At 40.7% G+C, this 20021-nt stretch overlaps 1 protein-coding gene across 1 annotated transcript in view; it reads right to left on the bottom strand.

Annotated features, from left to right (window-relative positions):
• Positions 1–1415: 1415 nt before the first annotated feature.
• kcnn3 (potassium intermediate/small conductance calcium-activated channel, subfamily N, member 3) overlaps positions 1416–20021 on the bottom strand; it is a 65660-nt gene continuing 47054 nt past the window's right edge. The window contains exons 7-10 of the mRNA XM_075465569.1: positions 14677–14787; positions 6160–6287; positions 4355–4424; positions 1416–2481 (exon numbers count right to left, since the gene is read on the bottom strand). Of these exons, the coding sequence (XP_075321684.1) occupies positions 2065–2481; positions 4355–4424; positions 6160–6287; positions 14677–14787 (726 nt within the window). The 3' untranslated portion in view covers positions 1416–2064. The remainder of the gene's footprint in view (positions 2482–4354; positions 4425–6159; positions 6288–14676; positions 14788–20021) is intronic.

Genomic DNA, 20021 nt, shown 5'->3' with positions numbered 1-20021 from the left:
AGCACTGTAACAAGTCCATGGCCATCTTTTTTTTTCACAGTTATTCCCTCAGAAATATTGTCAAGGTATCTGCAACGCTTGCTTCTGTTATCTTTTGTCCCCAGTGACAGCAGCGTTCCCTGCCTCTTATTGAAGTCCATTTAAGAGAGAGCACTTTGGTTGTTGAGGTGTGTGTGTGTGTGTGTGTGTGTGTGTGTGTGAGTGTGTGTGAGTGTGTGTGTATCTGTGAAATATGTGCATGGCAGTTTAAGTGATCGAGAAAGCGAGGGTGTTTTTCTGGGTGTTTTTTTTTTTCGTTTGCACAGAATACATTCATGATGACAGTGAGAGGACCGCAAGTCTGATAAAGAATGGCAGCAAAGTGAGGGTCGTGGACAGAGTCATGCACGGAAAATGTATTAATCAAGTCAACTTATAATGATACAGCTAAGTCAATTTTGGACTGTTAACAAGTATGTGAAGCCAACATTAAAGTCATTCTAAGTACAACATTATCTGAGAGAATGAAAGAAAAGAAAATATAATACAGCATCTCAGTCAGTCGGACTCCAAATGACTTCGGCAAACAAAAGAAGATAATTTTTTATTGTTGGAGAAACTTTTGATTGTAACATTAACTGTGTGGTAGACCTCTGGGTAGTAAATTCAATATCATGAGAGAATAACTCACACTAAATGAAGAGCGTTAAGTTTGTGCAAATAACTGACTGTGTGGAGTCAATATTTTTCATTATATGTCATCTATGAAATGTATCGACTGGTTCAAATTCCAGTTTAAAGAGACGTTTGCTTCTTTCCTCCAACAACCACCCAACACAAATAATGCACTTGATACAACTATTAATAGTCTACTGTCTGAGTCTCATCTCAACACAACAAACCTACGACTCCACTTAAACCTCAGCTAAGTTCAGCATGTGAATAAGTGAATGCAGTAATAAAGTCCTGTTGTAGTTGTGTTGTCTTATTTTACCATCTGCTCCTGTCTTCAGCATCACAAATAGACACTATGATGATGACTCACGTCCCCCTTCTTATTCCAGCTTCATCTATAATATCTGTCACTTGGTGACCGGTCCCAATTCTCCAAGCTGAGTAGTTAAAATGTCACAACCATGCATCGTAAGTCTAAACTACTGCATCAGCTCACACCCACACAGGATAAGTTGTTTAGATGATTTTCCCCCCTTTTTTTTTTACAGGGTGGCAGTGCTCTATGGAGATAGTGCATCAAGTGCTTGGCAGTATAGGCTTTAGTGTTATCACGTGGGCTAGTGCATTTAGTGTGTGTAAATAGGGTCCACTTTATGAGTGATTGTGTAATTATGTCTGTGCTAACTTGTATTGCATGTGTTGTGTATGTGGCGCATGCCGCTAGTTGCTTATTTTTCTTTTTTTTAAAATATATATATATATATATATATATATATATATATATATATATATCATGGTCGTATTGATCGAACCTTCTGTTAAAGGGATGCTCGTTAACACACAATTAGCATTCATGTAGAAAATACATCATAAGGATAAAAAGTCATGGTCATTAATTCCTGATGAAGGGAGGGAGAGATTCGGAGAAGGGGAAGGAAAGAGGAAGAGAGAATAAAAGGCCTTTCGCAGTAATTGGAGAGGATTCCATTTAGGAGTTCATATAATTATTCTTAGTTATTTCTCCTCCTTTCTCAACCCCTCCTCTCATTCTCTCTTCCTCCATTTCTCATCAAACTGACATCCTACCTCCCCCTCACACCTTTTAGAGTCTCCATTTTGCCTCAATTTTTCTTCTCCTTTCATTGTCAAAAAAAAAAGAAAAGAAAAAGCGCCCCAAAGTCCTGAACATGCCTCATCCCTCAAGCTGGCCCTCCATCTTAATCCCATTACTTCTCACAGTGCCATCTTCACCACATCCTCATGGAGTGAAGGTTTCAGAGGTTCTCCACAGATTTCTCTCCTCCTCCCTCGCATCTCTCCTTTAGCCTGATGTGAGAGACTATCACAGCCCTGGTCTTCGCTCCTTGTTTTTCTCCCATATTTGTCCACTCCTTCCCCTCAGAGCTGTCCTCAGCAGCTGGAGGTGCAAGGGTTGGGGATGGGACTAGCCTCCAGGCTTGCCTCTGGGCTCAGAGGTGGGGGGGAGAGAGGAGACTCTATGGACAAAGTAGAGACCTGTGCCAGTGGTGGAGAAGGAGCTGTGACCTGGACCGGAGAGAGCGAAGCCGGTGCAGTGGTTAAAGATGCAGACGGGGACAGTGGGACCACAGCACCTCCACCTCCCCTGCCATCCCTTGCATCCCTCTCTCGGAGCAGGTGGACCAGAGCGGCGTGCTGGGCGCTGAGGGTAGCAGAGAGGTGAGCAGGCAGGGCGTTGAAGCCTGCTGTGAGCTGCTCCACCCGCTGCTCCAGGGACAGCATCTGTCGCTCCAAGTCCTCGCTGCGGTCGTTGAGCTCTGACATGAGCTCGTACATGACACTCTGCATCTGTGGGAGGAGAGTTGGAGATGTCTCAGTCTATAAAGAGTGCTCTGAAGAGAGGAGTCAGACAGTAAATATGTGAACAAGGGCATTATGAGGGTTGTTTCAGTACAGCTTGTTTGAAAAATCTTTGGGGTTTTAAAAAGAGAGTAAATAGGGTTAGACAGCAAAGTCAAAGTGGAAAAGAACATAAGCAGCAGAGGCAGTTTTTCTTTGGTTTGCAGATAGCTGTATTTTACTTGAGTATTTGTTGGATCTTGGTACAATTTAAACTTACTGTAAATGATTTTTCAGAGGGGAATATTGAACTTTGACAGCTTTACTTACTATAGTTACATGAAAATAAAGATTATAAACAATATTTCAAATTACAACACAGATGAAATTAAGCGCACAACGGTATCAAGAAAATTAAATGATGCTAAATCAAGAAAAATGCTGAAATTTGATATATATATAAACTAACTCTAATATCATCTAAAAAGGGAAAATACAACCCCAAAGTCTTTTTTTCATTTTTGTTATCATCTTGTGTTTAACTGATAAGGACAAAATCCATCCATCCATCCATTTCTTATACCCGCTTAATTCAACTCAGGGTGCTCTGTGTGAAAGAAATTGTGATATGTTACTTGATAACTGATTTTACCAACAAGATTATTGTTTCTGTTTCAGCGCATGAACATATAGTGGTTAAAAAGTAGCAATGCTTCGAAGAGATGACATAAAAACATCACGGTGCACAGTAGGTGAACAACTTTCAGGCCCTCTCCTCACTGAGTTTAACTGACCCAATGAACTGACTGTATTTTTAACACTTCCACTTTATCTTCAAACTTACTCCACGGCACCTGTGCCAAATTTGCCAAATTTACCCAGTCACAGGTTTCCAACAGTGTCGTCCCTGTCATGTTTAACCAAAACAGTCCTTTCCATCGAAGCTTCAATATTTCATTGAAATTGGTCCCATATTCAACCAAAAATGAAGACAGAAGAAAAAGTTCCCACAATAAAAACAATACTGAAACTGATCAGAACTTTTTCTTTTTCTTGTTTGTCTTCCAATTTATCTGGTGTCCTTGTACATGAAACTGTGTATGCCTCCTCCACAATCACTTCTGTACTTTTCATGGACTTTTACTTTTAATTGAATAATATTGCATCGCTCTATTGGAACTTTTACTTTAGTAGAGCATCTGCAGAACACTTCTCATACCACCGTTAAGCAGAAGGATGGTTTTGTAAGACAGAGTAAAAGAACAATAAATCCAACAGGAAGCTGGATACTCTGGGTGTTAAAACATTGTGAAGAAAGAGTAGAAGAAGAAGGAGAAGAGACAGATGATAAAGGACAGGCGGCACAGTGTCCCTGTCTTGCTTATTCTGCTCCCTGTAACCATGGTAAATGCACAAGTGGCCAATTCAGATGAAGCCACTGAGATGGCATAATTGTAAAATATTTGGTGCTAAGACACTTCTCCTTGGAAAGCCACACATATGTGCCTGCACACACACACCCTTCTTCAATCTTTGTTTCCCTCTTGTTCAAGTCTGTATCTCACTCACTCTCCTCTGAGTTTCTCTTTCACAAACACACAAAGATGCACAAATACGGGTGCGCTCACATTCTCAACACCCACACAGTAACAGAAAAACACGAGCACTCCCCTCCCTCGTCTCATTTCCTCCTCTTTCTCTCACTCAGTCATCCCTGTTTTAACACTTGTTCTGGTTGCTAGGAGACACGAAGCCACAGAAACGGGCAGGTCAGCATGGAAACAGAGGAATGCCGTGGTATATTCTTTGGGGGCAAAGGCATGTTAGGTATGACTTACTAACCTGTACGCAAAAATGAAGAGCTCTGGTGTGTGTGTCTCACCTTTGAGAGGTCCACTAGTGTGTTGGCTTGATCACTGAGCTTCCTCTGCTCCATTTTCACACTGCGTAATCTGCAAACAGATGCACACATTAAACACACAAACAGAGTTGAAACCCAATAAATACACATTGGTCAGCCCACAGAGTTAATCCCTCCAGGTCCAGACAACATGGGGTCACCTTGCCTGGTTCAGCCTCATTTCTACCTGCAGCGTGTTCCTGGATTTGAATGTACAAACACAGCAAGCACACAGTGTGCTCTGAAAAACTGTATATTGGATATTGGACATATACATATATATATATATATACAGTATGTGTGTGTTAAATGATTGCAGAAATATGACAAAGACTTCAAAATCTATCAGTATGAGTGGGGTTAATATCAAGTAATGCTAAAGAGAATAAAGTCCCCAGCGAAATAAACTGCAGGGAATACAATAAAATGGCAATAAAAGATCATCTTACCTCAGTCCAATTAAAAACAGAACCTGTCTCACACTCATAACACAGTACAATAATTAAAGGGGAACTGCGGTATTTTCAACATTAAGCCTGTTTTAATGTTTTAGAACCCCCCTCATCGCTTTTTTGATGTTTATTACTGTCTCCGGTATTTGCCTAATTTTGATTCATCTCAACCTGCTTCAGAATGGCAACTCATATGCATGTCTTAAAAGGTCCGTAAAAGCACAATAAACGTCCGTTTTCAAAATAATCAACTCACCGGAGTGGTTACTGGTGTGCACTGGTAATCCATATCAAATTTCGTGGCGAAAAGTTGCTTCTGTCGTGTTTTATTTAACATTTTGTACTGGATGTTCGTTGATATTACTCCGCCACCGCTAAGAAAATAGTGCGAGCATGAACGAGCTGCCAAATAAAACACGACAGAAGCAACTTTTCGCCACGAAATTTGATATGGATTACCTGAAGCAGGTTGAGAAGAATCAAAATTAGGCAAATACCGGAGACAGCAGTAAACATCAAAAAAGCGGTGAGGGGGGTTCTAAAACATTGCAGACGACTCAGAAAAGAGGCTTAATGTTGAAAATACCGGAGTTCTCCTTTAATGTCTCAATCTGTGTTTTCATGAAACCCCTTGCCCTCCTCCATTATAATGAAGGGAAGAGTGATTTCATGAGGCTGCCCCCTCCCTGATCTTCTCATTTTCTCCCACTGACAGAAAATGTACTTAATGTTATGAATTCACACTAAAAACCACCCTGTTGCTGTGCTCACAGAGTTCACTTCCCATCCACGCGTCAGGATTAGCCTTTCTATGTTTGAATTAAAAGAGAGACTTGGGTCGCTCGACTCTGGTTTTTGAAGCCACTTGTTCATGTTTTCAGACTGACAGAGATCAAAGGAGCAAGAAACATTAAAGGGACATGTAATTTAGATGCTATACAGCATATTTAAACACCTTCTACCAAAAGACAAATTTAACAAGATGACTAAAACACATTAGTAGAATTAAGTTCTGCTGTTTGTACTTGCATGATCCACACTCATTGTTACAGATGATATAACAAATAGAGCGCCTCTAATGGTACACAACCCACTGACCATCCAATCCCACACTGGTATTTTCCTGGAGTGAACCTGCCCTTTGGTAGATAATGAATAATTTTGTGTTGTGTGTATGTGTGTGGGGATTTGTGCAGTTTTATCTGATTATCAGTGTGGATTCAAACTGTGGGCGGATAGAAAGCACAGTTGATTTCAAAGGTTTCATCGGCTCAGAGGCATGCACAGTTGTGTGCATGCACTTATGTGGACGAGTGCGTGGATGTGTGGTCTCACTGATGTATAGCCTGGAGAAACTTCCTCTGGTGTTTGCGGACTCTGGAGTGGTCGATCTTCTTCATCAGCTTGGTGTGCTTGTAGATGAGCCAGGTCTCCCTCAGCACGTTAGCCGCTGCGTTCTTTATCTGTCTCCAGACAAAACACACATGTGCACACATTTTATTAGCAACAGGTAGCCCTTGGCAACAGAAGCAAGAAACAGGTCTGCCTAGCCTTGTTCTCCTCATCTTCTTCTCTCCTTTCTCTATTCTTTCTGCAAAGAAAAACAAACACTAAACCATCTTTTTGTCTTTTCAGAGGCCTGCCCTCATTCTCTCTGTCACGTATAAATATACAGCCATGCTTGCCAATGCTGTTCATGAGCACATTCACAGTTCTGTCCGTAGGGAGATTGGCAACGAGAAGCAACAGGACTCCCTCCCTCACATACTCCTCTCCTCTGTCGTTATGTCTACATGCCACATTATAGTTAAGACTTATTCAAATGGACAGCATTATCCTGGCTGGATGAAGTAATTCACCATAGTCCCATTGTAGTTAATTGAAACCAGCAATCTACCATTTTTTACAACAATAAATATGAGAAACAACCGTGACTGATTCAATGCTCTTAAACAAGCTGTCAAATACATTTCTCATTGCTACGGAGAAGAAACATTAGAGAAATGGCCTATGAAATGACACTATCTTCGCGGAGGCTATTTTTCTCCATTTCTCTGCTCAGATGGTTCAGCTGCTTTTGGTGTGGGCCATCTGAATCTGAGATGACTGTGATTTGATGAAACACTGATTCAAAATGTCAGAGACGCCATCAGGCCAATTTCTTTGTGAAAGAATCTCCGAACTCTTCGGCAATTATATCCAGACCTGCTTCATGTAGTGTATATCTATAGGCTGCTGCATAATTACAACGCAGGGGTCTGACACCCAGCGTAGAAGGCGAGGGTGGATACCACAGTGAAGAGAGAAGGCACAAAGAAACTGTAAGGACATAAATTGAATGAGAGACTTCAAAGAGATGTTGAACACTGAACAAAGAACAATTATACCCCCGTCTGAAGAGCACAAAGACCCCGGCAGCTTGGCTAATCAGCACCCATCCACCACAGTCAAGGACTGCTCACTCACATACTCGCCTACACATACGCACATGCAGACATACGCACGCTGTTGGCTACACATGAAGAGAGTAGAAGGCTGTGGGCCTTGCAGATGTTTTTTCAATGACACAGAGGAAGTCAAACCAAAAAGAGCAGCTCTAACATGACACAGATTTTCTGTGTGAATAACTTTCATTCAGCTACTTCATTATGCCATCACTTAAACGTAATGGCACATTTACAGGCGTATCAATTATTAGAAATGAATGGGTTGTTTATTGTTAAAATATCAAGACCAAGTATGTATATCGAATACAAACAGCATACTCCAATAAAACAGGAAATACACCGTGTGCACAGTTATTAGTTCAGACAACTTCAATCCATGTGAAATTTCAGGTGGTGTTTACTTGTGTGATGAGGGCAGGTCTGGGCTAAAGGGACACCTTATACTAAAGTGGGCATAATCATTAGGCAGCTTCACAACCTTAGTTAAAAGTAAAAATCTGCTCATTAAAATTCAGAGAGATGCATTGCTCCTGAAACAGAAACTTTTAAACGTTTATCTACAAGCAAAGGAGTTGACAAAGGTTAAATACAAAGCTGCCAGCTTCACATGCGGTCACACACTGTTTCATTCCTACACACTGCCTGGAGTGTCCACAAGTACAAGGTGTCAAGAGCCAGAGATGTGACCAAGATAAAGAATGAAACACAACCTCTTCTGAATAACATTCGCGCACTGAAAAGTCATTCTTTGAGCAAAGAAATATGTGGAAACAGAAAAAAACAAACAAAAAAACATTTAAAGGCTGCATGGACGCATGACATGAGAGTGACTCTTGCTAGAGCAGATAGATGGACCTATGGTTGGATCACTAATGAACAAAAGGCAGCACTTAAGAAAGGAGATGCATTGCTAGCACTCGGGATGAGCTCGTTGAACCTTTTAAGATTGAGGATGGACTGAATGTTATCCCCCAGTTACTGGAAGACAGCTTCTTCAAACAGTGACACAGAAAGACGACTGTAGCTTTTAAAAGAGGTCATGATCTTTATGTAAGACGATGCTCCATTACATACCTCAAACTACTACACTGCTTGTCAAGGCAGCAAAGACCTGAAAGATGACTGACTGATGCTGACCTGCTGCTGTTCCTCACTGGATTAAACCCTACGGAGACTTTGTGGGTCCTCCTCAAATGTGAGATTTGCAGCGAGGGAGGACAATACACTCACACTTAGAAACAATATAAGGTTGTGGTTGGTGCTTCATCGTGAAAGTTTAAACAGACAGACTCCATGAAAGACTCACAGCAATTAATGAAGAGATGGGTGCCCATACTGATCACAGAATAAAAAGACAACATGTCATTTAACTGTTATTTTAGTTTGCTTTGTCTTACAATCCAATAAATGAGTTTGAATATTTCTCTCTATCGAGGGTGGAAGCCTAATAATTCTGCACAGATAATAGCTGCCAAACAATGGTGCACACTTTCTTACTTCTGAGAGGCTTATCTTTCAATGTGCATCACAGAAATGTAGGGTCACAAACCTAAAGATAGACATCGATAGAGCTGCAAAGATCTTACACAGGCATCACAACCATGTCATGTTATCATTGTGACTGTGACACTTATGCCATAACATCTTTGTTATGGCATAAGAGATGGCATGAGAAAGTATTCCAACTGAAAACATGAAACAAATACATAAATAAATCTCAGTAATAGTCAGTAAAGAGTTAACATACTCAGATTATGCTAGAGTGCAACACAGTTCTTCTAGTTTTAATCACCAGCCAAGTTTCTAAAGAGCACATTCAATACTGCTCTCCTCAGCAGACCGCTTGGTAAACTGATATGTCAGGTCCTATCTATAAGCTGATTAATCACTGCAGGGTGAGTGAAGTCATGATGACATGCTCCACGTGCGAATAACAGCAACTGATAACGCCAGACTGTTTGCAGTTTCCTGATACCCCCCGCCACCACTGCTATTCCCACCTCACTCGTTATTTCCCCTCTCCTCCTGTTAAAGAGTGTAAAAACCTGCCGCAAAGATGGCAACTCCATTTATAGAAATTAAAGACTCAACGTGAACCGCTCAGAGTAATCCGTGAGAAACCAAATGTCGGCAGCAGCCATTTCTGCACCATATGGACAGTTTTTGGGCGACCTGAATTTGGGCCATATGGTCCGTTTGGGTCAAAGATCTGTTTTGGCTGTTCCCCTACCAGGTGCACCTTATGTCAGGTACATGTGAAATCTGCTAAGTCAAGGGGTTTCCATATCTCAGCATGCGGGGGAGTTGATGACATATTGCGGTGTATAAATTAATCAGTACAAAAGGGGGTATTTTAAATAAGTCCTTACAGGCAGCAGTGACAATAGCAATAACATTAATTCGATTACATGTTTTGAAAATGATCATAGATTTGAATAATACATGCATTAATACCATACATGGAAAAAGAATAAGAATAAGGAAATTACATTTTTGTTTTAAAGTAGATGTCAACAAAGGAGCAACCAACATGTTTGACACTTCTAACCAATGAAAGCCTTAATGATCGGTGCATGCAATTAGTGATTACATGCTGTCGTGCTTTAAATGGAAAGGTGCTTTCTAGGAGAGCAGAAAACATTAAAAAAAAACAGGCCAATTACTGTGGAAACAACCTGGTCCATGTGCCACAGGGACACGTGGCCTTACCTGCTCTGACCTTCCTCTCACTGACGTGGTGACAAATAGAAGAGACAATTCTCACAGCCCTTTAGGCAGACACATCTGGTCACATGTCCACGCTCACAAACACAAGGAAAATGTCCGACAGACAGAGGCGAAAAAACAAGAGGTTACACATCAATGGAAAACCTTATTATTGAAATGTAAGACAACATTTAGTTACAATCCAAATATTAAGTGGATCCCACTGCACCACAAAAGCCAGACATTACTGCTTTGAACGGACGAGTAAACAAAGGTTCTATCAGTAAAAACTGGAAACATCATTGAGATGAGTGAATGCACTCAGTGTGTCTCAATCCATCGATCCTGCTAATTATCCATCTGGCTTGTGTGTGAATTAAAAGGCTGTTGAAAGAAGAGTTATTTTTAATGTATGAAGTGGAAGCTAGCTAACAAGAAATCTTCAGGGCTTAGTTTGCTTCCATTTGGCTGGTGTAAACATTGGAAGGCATTGCAGCACCTCCTCTTTGGCCAGAGCCCAGAGTGCACTGTGAGTATTGAGAGAGGGCAAAGCTCTGAATGTGCCACTGGGGCATCTAAAAGTGCTCTGAATTAACCAGTTGCACTGTGGATGTGGAATAACCATTCTGAGTGTATTTTAGAAAAAAAACCTAACATCTTCACCTTTGTGGCAACATTAAAAAAGCTCAACTCTGTCAGTTATATTCAGTCATTTGGTTTATTATTTGAATGAGGCGCACTTAATAGACATTGTAGTGCCATCAAAAGGAAGGAGATGCCACTCCACTGACTTGGCAAATGCAATAAGTTTGCCCTGCGTATTTTATTTTGGAGTGTGCTCTGTGAATGTCCAGGGTGATACTCTGACCAGATGGACTTCCAGCAGTGCTCGGAATTACTCAATACTTGAGTGTGGAGGCACAGGAAACTGTTGCAAGCAGAGCGCCGTCCTTTTCAATGTACCCAGAATGCGGAGACCCGAGACAAGTCTTGACATCACACATTAGCACTTGTTGACGTACTCACAGAAAGATGTACTGCATGAACTGTTATTTAATTAACATTGTTTTAATCCTATCAAAGAAAGACTGCTTGACTGAGCGCTGGATGAAAATTAACCCTGTGCATTGAACTTTGAATGATGCATCATCTTCCGTGATAACGTTATCAGTTCTCCTGTTCCCAGTCTGCACCGCACAGAATTTTAAAATTTCAATTTTGCTCATGACATCCTGAAGATTAAAGCAAATAACACTCAAACGATTCCAAATATTTTGAAATATGTGTCAGGCAGTGTCAAAAGTATATTGCATGTTTTTCAGCTAATAGGGAAAGGTTGAGTATGTAGATGTCTAAGAATAAGTTATTCCTGCTGTGCGGTGTAGAAGCCAGAGTAGCCTGGCTTGCTAACCATTTTGGTGCTGGCACACAACCACACCCAAGACTCATTACACAACCCCCTTGTTCAGATCAGCCGAACGCTTCCCTCTCTGGCATTTAAATGACATTCTTGTTAATCCCTCAAAGAGAACCAGACAGGGTCTCACTGAGGAAAGCCGGTGTGTGTTTTTCTGTCTATTTATGTGTGCGCACACATACGATGATGGCAGGATCTGTTGTTGCATTATTTATTGCAGAGCTATAATTGATTGTGTTCTCTTGTCACCATAATTTGGCAAAGAATGGCCCCAGCCATGTATATCAATGAGGACAAAACAGCTTCATTCACTGGTCTGCAAGTGATAGAGGGCAGGAGATAATTACAGCTGCACAATCCGTCAACTCTTTGAAGGAAAAATCACAGAGGAACCTGTTGTATTGTGTTATGAGAAACTGCTGGACTGACACTTCCTTGACTTCATGAGCTGGTTTGCTATGATTTGATTTGATCATTCCATTTAAAACTGATGAAAAAGTATATTTAAAGGGCAACACCATGTGTTACTTATTTACATGTGTGACACAAGTATTATATATATTCATGCAATGAGTTACTTAAAAATATATAGCTTTCCAAACTTTCTAACTAATCCAAAGAATTTTGGATGTCATAGCAGTTTTGTTAACCATAATATTCAAGAATCAAGATAGTTCTATTTTTCACATAAACAATCATACAGAGTACAATGTGCAGTGAAATATTACCTCGTCCTGCTACCAATAAAATAAGAATTAAAATCAAGTATAAATAAGAAAAAAAGTTAAACACAATTAAAAATGCCTCTGCTTAAAGTGTTCAGTGTATAAATAATAATGTATAATATCAGTGAGTCTCTGTGAGGTGTACCACATTGGGTGTGTCGGTAATGTAATTGGTATGTGGAAAAACTGTGTGACAGCTCGTAAACGTTCATACGAGATCAGAAACCAGTGTGTTGCTGGTATATGAAATATCTTCCCGAGATGTCAACTCGAATTTCCAAATTCAAAAAATATTTGAGCACCTTAGCTCTAACACCAACTTAGACACAAGCCTTTTCACTTAAAACATACTCAATACCTTAAGCCAAGCGAAAAGATAAAAACAAAGAATGTTATTCAAATGAATCACAACTTATTGAATAAACAAACCCAATGTTAACAAATCTCAGAAAGTTAACAATTCAGCAGAATTCATTCAGCACATGATAAAATCAAGTTGCAGGACAGAAGCATTAAAAACTTATCTTCAATTATTTGGGCCCCAGTTTAAAAAAGAGATGAAAAATTTAAATAAAAACCCGAAGACAATGTTATTTACTTAACAAAAAAGAGCTGGTTAACAATAAACAGATTGCATTTTGCAAAAATGGATTGGTCAAAATGAAGCAATTGTCAAACTTTCTCACACATTTGAAGTTTGAGAGAGCTACTTTAACTGGATGAAAAATGACAGCAGTAATAATTATGGTTAATAATATGGTTAATAATTTCCAACCCATTCACGTAATTTTGGTCAAGCTGTGCAAGACAAAGCCATCTTGCCTTAAATGACTAACATTAGTAATATTCAACACCAGCTTGCTATCAGTCATTGATGAATTAAGCGAGCCACAATTACGGCAGTCTAATGCCTTTATACCAAATGTAAGACATAAATAATGAAATAAAGTCAAGGTAAAGTGCAAAAATGACCATCTTTTGAATCTGTTCAAAGGTATCGTCCAGCAGTAAGTGATTTAACAAGTGTCACACAACTCCTAATGGACTCAGCTGATCAGTGGTAGGATACATTGGACAGCAATGATGATGCATAGCAAGACAAATATTATACAATGGTGAAAATAGTTTCACTCAAACTGCCTTCAAATCTATGAGGTTTATGTTGCTTTAGATGGCACAAATCTTTGCTCTTCTGTGGTCTCCATAATAAGAAGCCGTTAGCTCAGCTCTCCCATCAGAATTCCAACCTGATTATCCAAACTCAGAGCGTGCCAACTGCTATTTAATGCAGGTAAGAGATCTAACAGCCGCTCTTCAGAAAATCCAAAATATCTACATTTTACCAACTCAGTTTACTGGTAGTTGGGAGCCAAAATACCTATTCTTTACCAAACAACTTTCCATATGCCTCAGTGTAACAAACCATCTGGCCCATCAGGAGGATCAACATTATCAACACGTTGATGTCTCGTACAATATGCACCATCTTAACATCTGCTGATCAGCACAAAGTGCAAAATGCAGCTGAAATAATGTTTGAATTACTAAGGTATAAGACCAAAAAGCAGAGCAGCCACAGATAGCTGTTGAAAAATTGGACCAAAGTGGTGGACCAAACAACCAACCACTGGAAAAATTGCGAAAAATGAGACCTAGCTTTAATAAGCCAAATTCACGATTACTCTATTTTCTATATGAATGTAGCAATATCTAACTTTTGTAATTTGTACCGTTAACATCCTGCTTTAAGTAAAGTAAATACCTGATCATACACACAAACATGCACTTAAAAACACACTCATGTAGCACATTGTTAAGGGTGTTAAATATCTTGCAAAAACTGACTTTGGTTGACCTGAGCAGAGATGGCAGGAAGATGACGAGAGAGTCTGGCTCCAATAAACACGGGGCGCGTTCACCTCCTCTATCGATATATTTTATCCACACTCAAATTATTGATCACCCCGCTCAGTCACCCAGATAACCCTGCTGCCATAATGCACCCTACATATTTGATATGGGAGCTATTTTTAAAACTTGGGTCTTTCAGCAGCATGAAAAATTGAAAAGGACTGGAGGAGGATGGGAGTGAGAGATGGTGGGAAGGAGGTGGGGAGTGGGCAAGAAAAGGAGAGGACAGAGGGTGGCAGAGAGACAAAGAGAGAGAAAAGGATTTACTGTAAGAGAGACAAATGTCAGAGGGAAGGGGAGGTGGAGGGATGGCCATGTGGGAGGAAAAAGATCGGATATGGAAAGAAAAAGAGAGATGGTTAGTGAGGGAGCAGTACAGAAAGAGCCAGATAGAGATGACCTTTTATTGCCTTCGCTCACTCAAATAGCACGGCACTTTGTCACAACAATACAGGGTGTGTGAGGTAGTCAGGGAAGGTGAAAAGGGTGAATCGGTTGAACTAGACTTCCATCTTCACATAAATCCTAAAATATAGTGCAAAAACACCAGAAGTATGTGTGCTATTTACAAATCAGAGCTTTGCGTTATCTGTGCTACACTGCAACGTCCTCATTCACACCATCGACAACACACAAGCCTACACACCCTCTTGGTGAGTTGTGTGTCCATCATGAAGTTGTGTACATGCTTCTCGGCCTTGGTCAGCTCCAACTTCCTGGCTACCACGGCAACCACCAGAGCCGTACAGCCCGCACCCTGAAAGAGAAAGAAGGGAGGAGGGGGATATAACAGAGTTAGCCGTGCAGATGAGGTAAACTGGTGGTTTTAGGATAGGGAGTTATCCCAGATGATTGAAAGAAGCAAGGACAAACATGAAGACAGGAAACGAATGACACAGAGAAGTGAATGGGGGAAAGGAGAGGATTGGGAGGGATGGCTCTTTCCCACATCCACATTTCCTCATGTGGAGAGGCAAGCCAATTCTATTTTCATTCGCAATCCATCTGGCTTGAGATGTCTTCTATATCACCTCTATATGTAGCTGAAAAATATGCCCATTATAGACCTAAAAAAATAAATAAATCAAAGATTGACACCACCTACTTTCATTTAATTATATGCTGTCGATCTGAATTACATGGTGTCAGTCTTCTCCTCTCACCGGAGGCTTGAGGCCTGCAGGACGTGTAGAAGTGTAAAACACAGACCAGTTTGTCTGTCTTCCAACTCAACCCACATGGGACAGGTGGCAAATTCATTTGGGAGAGTGACAGCAGTCTCTCAACCAGAAAGACATGCTTGAGAGGAGAAGAGAAGCGGGAACACAAGGAAGAAGATAGACTTAATTAACTTTCAGATTAGACACTGTTTTGAATGGGGCTGCTAAGTGCTCGCAGGTTCCTCTGAAGGGGCAAGCGCCAAGAGGAAAGAAAGGGAAAAGGGAGGAAAAGATAACGAGAGTGAAGAGCTATTAGTAAATATAAATGGAGAAGGAAGGAAACATGGAGGGTGGTTGAAGAGAGGGATGAATGCAGGAAACGAGGGTGTGTGCAAGCAATAGGAGGAGAGAAAGATGGAGAAGGAGCCAATGTTAATGAGGTCACATATCTCCTGATAAGCAATGAATTAAGATTAAGAGAGTTTAATGAAAGTGTACAAGTGTCTGCTTTCCTGCTTGTGACTGCATGCGTCTCACAGCGGGGAAAGGAAAGGAGGGAGAGAATAATAGGGATATAAGGAGAAAAATACGAGTTAGAGACTTAACTCGAGGAGCATGAAACATTCCTGAAATGCGTAGGAAATAGCCAAGATTTCACCGTGCACGCTCTTAAAAGACAGCTTTTGGCAAAAATAATTTGGGTTCAGTGAAATGTAACACACAAGCAGGCATTAGTGCCCACGTCTATACACGCATCCGTTCTAATTGTATTTATAAGAAAACTATGAATAAAATATGATGAGAGCCAAAGGAAAACCCAAAGAGCATTCATACAAGTCTGCGCTTAAGGGAGAAGAGCCCTCAATCAACGAGCGGTACAACATGCACGCTTGCAGCGCGGCGTGCACGGTCACTGTGCCTGTGCATGTGTTCAAAATTGTGTTCCTTGGTCAGAACAGTAGGGAACTGATTGGTTTGTCGGCGCAGGCTCCGTGTGTATGTGCATGCTCAGTGCTAGTGAGTGTGTGAATGTGTGTGCATGAGTTTGTTTGTGTATACGCCTGCATCCATTTGATTCCAGCAGGGTTCCCTGTACAATCTCCACACAGTGACACTGCTGATGATGGCTGTGGTGCTGGGATTTGTTTCATACGCCTGTCTGGGTGTTTCCCTCACTTCCTCCAGTACAGCACAGCCGTCTACTGAGCTGTCAGAAAACAGGGAATCACCCCATCTGTGCCTATGTGTTAACATCCACACATTCCAGGTAAAAACATTACACTTTAGAAAAAGAAAAAAAGCAGCAGAAAATTGTTTCGAAACAGGTCAGAAGGAAGTCATAGAGGGAGGAGAGGAAGATATTCAACACACATTTTCTCCACTGATGTGCAGAGAGCAAAGGTAGTTTTGTGATGGAGCTACTGTCTGTAACCTGACAAACCAGTGTTTAAAAAGAAGCTGTAGATCGTGGAAGGAAAGAACGACATATTATATGGCAATGTAGAAATTGGCTCTAGAAATTGAAGACAACGCAGAACTGCCTTAAAGCTGCACTCACTCTGATAGCCAACAGGGGGTGAAAGGTTTGTCAAATTGTTCAGAGATCATTGAGAAAATGGCTATACTTTTCTTGGGATTTGTTTCTTCAGTAAATATTTCCATAAGGAATTTATAGTCTCAGTCATTAGTCTTTAGAGATGCAATGTTCATTTTATAAATTCTGGTCCCATTAAGAGAAAATCTGATGATACAACAGGGTATAAGCGTGCATATTTTCTCTGCGTTCGAATGCCTGAATTGCTGGATTAATGCTTCAAAACTGTAGTCCACAAACAAATGGATCTCTAAGATCTAAAAGAATGAAGCATGTTTTAGTTGTACCCTGTTTGGAAGTCTATCAGAATGAGGGTGTTGTGGTGATGCACAACTTAAGTGCTTCCCCCCTTTAATGCATCGAATGGGGATGCACTTACCCTTCAGAGAGTAAGTGCATCCCCACTTACCCTCTAAAGTTATGTGCCTCGTTTAATGCACATAAATACTACAACACTCAAACACTGTCAACTCTTCATCTTGGCTTTGTTAAAATCATATCGAGAAGGGAAAAAGGGTCTATGAACTTTCCAGCATTTCATTTCTTTCACACACCAGTTAGAGGCATATCAAGAAAACCCACTGGATTCTGCACGTGGACTTGGCTGTAATACTGCAGACAGTACTGAGAGTGTTGAAAACATTGACATCACAGCTACTCTGCTGAACTAGTGATAACACCATCTCTTGTCTATGCCCGGCATCTCTTTCTGCATTATTCTCTTTAAAAAAAAATAAAAAAATGAACTGCTCACATTGCGCAACATATATCCTGTATACATATTTGGAGGCGGTCCTTACAGCTGTTCCATTTAGCATTTAAATCCAGTGCTTGAAAATTTAATAAACATTTCATAAGTTCATTAAATAGCTTGTATCTAAAGCTTTTAGGAATGTTCAGTATTTACCAGTAAGCATAACTCCTTCATCATATGCATACCTTCTTATTACAACTGTGTCCAACCACACGCTCATTAATTAAAATGTTCCCACGCCAGGCTCCACTTATTGGCACAGATGTTGTTGACAACTGCACTAATAAGCACTTATATATGTACAACAGAACAGTTTTATCCAGTGATATACATGATTCAATTTAGATATTCACCATTGGATGCATGTAAATGCAGAAAATAGCTCACAGTATTTGCAACAATTCGTAGCTTTGTGGCCTGCCACCATCCACCAACTACACAACCACCCACATGTAGACAGTAACACCTGAAAACCCCTCCCCAGGTAGCCCCCAGGGCTGATGGTATGGTCCAACACTGTTGGCCTTCATGGGTTGTCATAGTAACATCAGAGAGAATTTCACTTTTTTAAATGATAGAATAATTTACTATCTAGTAAAGAAAAAAAAAACAGAAAAAAAAGAAATCTTGTTTTCTGCCTTGACCTGTCACCCCAGCATTCCCTTCCCTCCTTTTTACAAAAAAAAATCTTCTTTTCACCTCAACGTTCAGTTTTTCCACAATCCTTCTGCACCTAGTCTCTCTCAGGAATGATCAACACCGTTCTCTGTCCACTTGCATCCTCACTTACCCTCTGAAGATCAACAAAAATAAAACTCTCTGAGGAGAGTGTGTTTGTGTGTGTGTGACAGGAGATAAGAGTGTGTGTGGGAGCCATACTCAGAGAGTATGTCAAGCTCTGTGTCAGTGTTGTGTGGGGGCTTCAGTCTGTAGCAATGGGCTTGGGACTATCTGTATCCACCCCCTGCTTTATGTCTGTGTGCGTTACAGTAAGAGATGTACTCCACCTCAAACATCTACTGGATGATTCACCCAGTAAATGGGGGTCTATGGGTTTCTTTGTGAAAGCATGTGTTTATTCACACATCTAATGAATGTAGGTGAACTGGCAGATACAGAGAGGTTGGACAGACTGAAGATGAAAGAATACGCAGATTTCAGGAGTTACGGGTATGAGACATCTGCCTGAATCACCTCTCTCGGTCTAACTGTAAGTTCACAAAGACGAATATACAAAGCGAAACATGCAACGGAAAAAAATCTAAAAGGAGTTTGGATTGTAGAGTTATTCAAAATGTTTTCCCTTTTTTGATTTTGAACTTGACCTTAAAGGGATAGTTCGCCTCTTTTGACATGAAGCTGTATGACATCCCATATTAGCAATATCATTTATGAACATTTACTTACCCCCTGCTGCGTCCTGTGAGCAGAGTTCCAGGCGAGTTTTGGCGTCCACGAAGCTAGTCCGGCTAGTTGGCTGGGGCTTGAAAAATAAAGCGTTTTGCTTCTCAAAAAAATATGCGTTCAAAAGAGTAATACATTTGCATCACAAAATCGTTCTCGATGAAAAAGTCAGACCTCACTTCGCTTGGCGCTATTTTTGCCTCCCTTGATATCAATGCGTCAAGCCACCAAGCGATAGCTGCACATGTTACGGTGTTTACTGCTCGGAAGCAGCAGACTGCTCGGTCTGCTCTTCGGTCTGCACAGTTTACATTGGACGCATTGATATCAAAGGAGGCAAAAATAGCGCCAAGCGAAGTGAGGTCTGACTTTTTCATCGAGAACGATTTTGTGATGCAAATGAATTATACTTTTGAACGCATATTTTTTTCAGAAGCAAGACGCTTTATTTTTCAAGGTCCAGCCAACTAGCCGGACTAGCTTCGTGGACTCCAAAACTCAGCTGGAACTCCACTCACAGGACGCAGCGGGGGGTAAGTCAATGTTCAGAAATGATATTGCTAATATGGGATGTCATACAGCTTCATGTCAAAAGAGGCGAACTATCCCTTTAAGGTCTTTAATGTAATTATTTTTGGTAAAAATTGAACACAATACTCTGATCAAGTGCATGTAAGCTTGCAAATAGAATACAAAAATTGCTACTGTGATGACAGTGACAATATCTAAACTGAATTTTACCTAGTCTTTTTTATTCATTTCAATGCCCCTTTTATTGGGGTAATTGGAAACTGAGACTGGTTCTTGGTCATGTCTTTCCATGTAGTGGGACACCCTGACATCTACCATGCTGCACTGAAGTCACCCTTGCTACGACTCTCATTACGTTATTAACAGAGGCACCAATTGGAGGCGCTAAAGATACAAAGCTGTAAAAATTTAGATTGAGTGCAGCGGCTCAGTGACCTTACACACAAACAAAGGGATTATGTAATGGCAAGTGGCAGAGAAATTATTCCATACACTTCAACAACGGTGCAGCTGGCGTTATTTCTGGTTATAAATAGAGTTGTTTTTTT

The sequence above is a fragment of the Odontesthes bonariensis genome, chromosome 5, assembly GCF_027942865.1.
Source record: "Odontesthes bonariensis isolate fOdoBon6 chromosome 5, fOdoBon6.hap1, whole genome shotgun sequence".
In the NCBI taxonomy this organism is placed as follows: Eukaryota; Metazoa; Chordata; class Actinopteri; order Atheriniformes; family Atherinopsidae; genus Odontesthes; species Odontesthes bonariensis.
The sequence above is the reverse complement of the archived record's forward strand: the minus strand, read 5'-3'. Positions and strand labels throughout refer to the sequence as shown.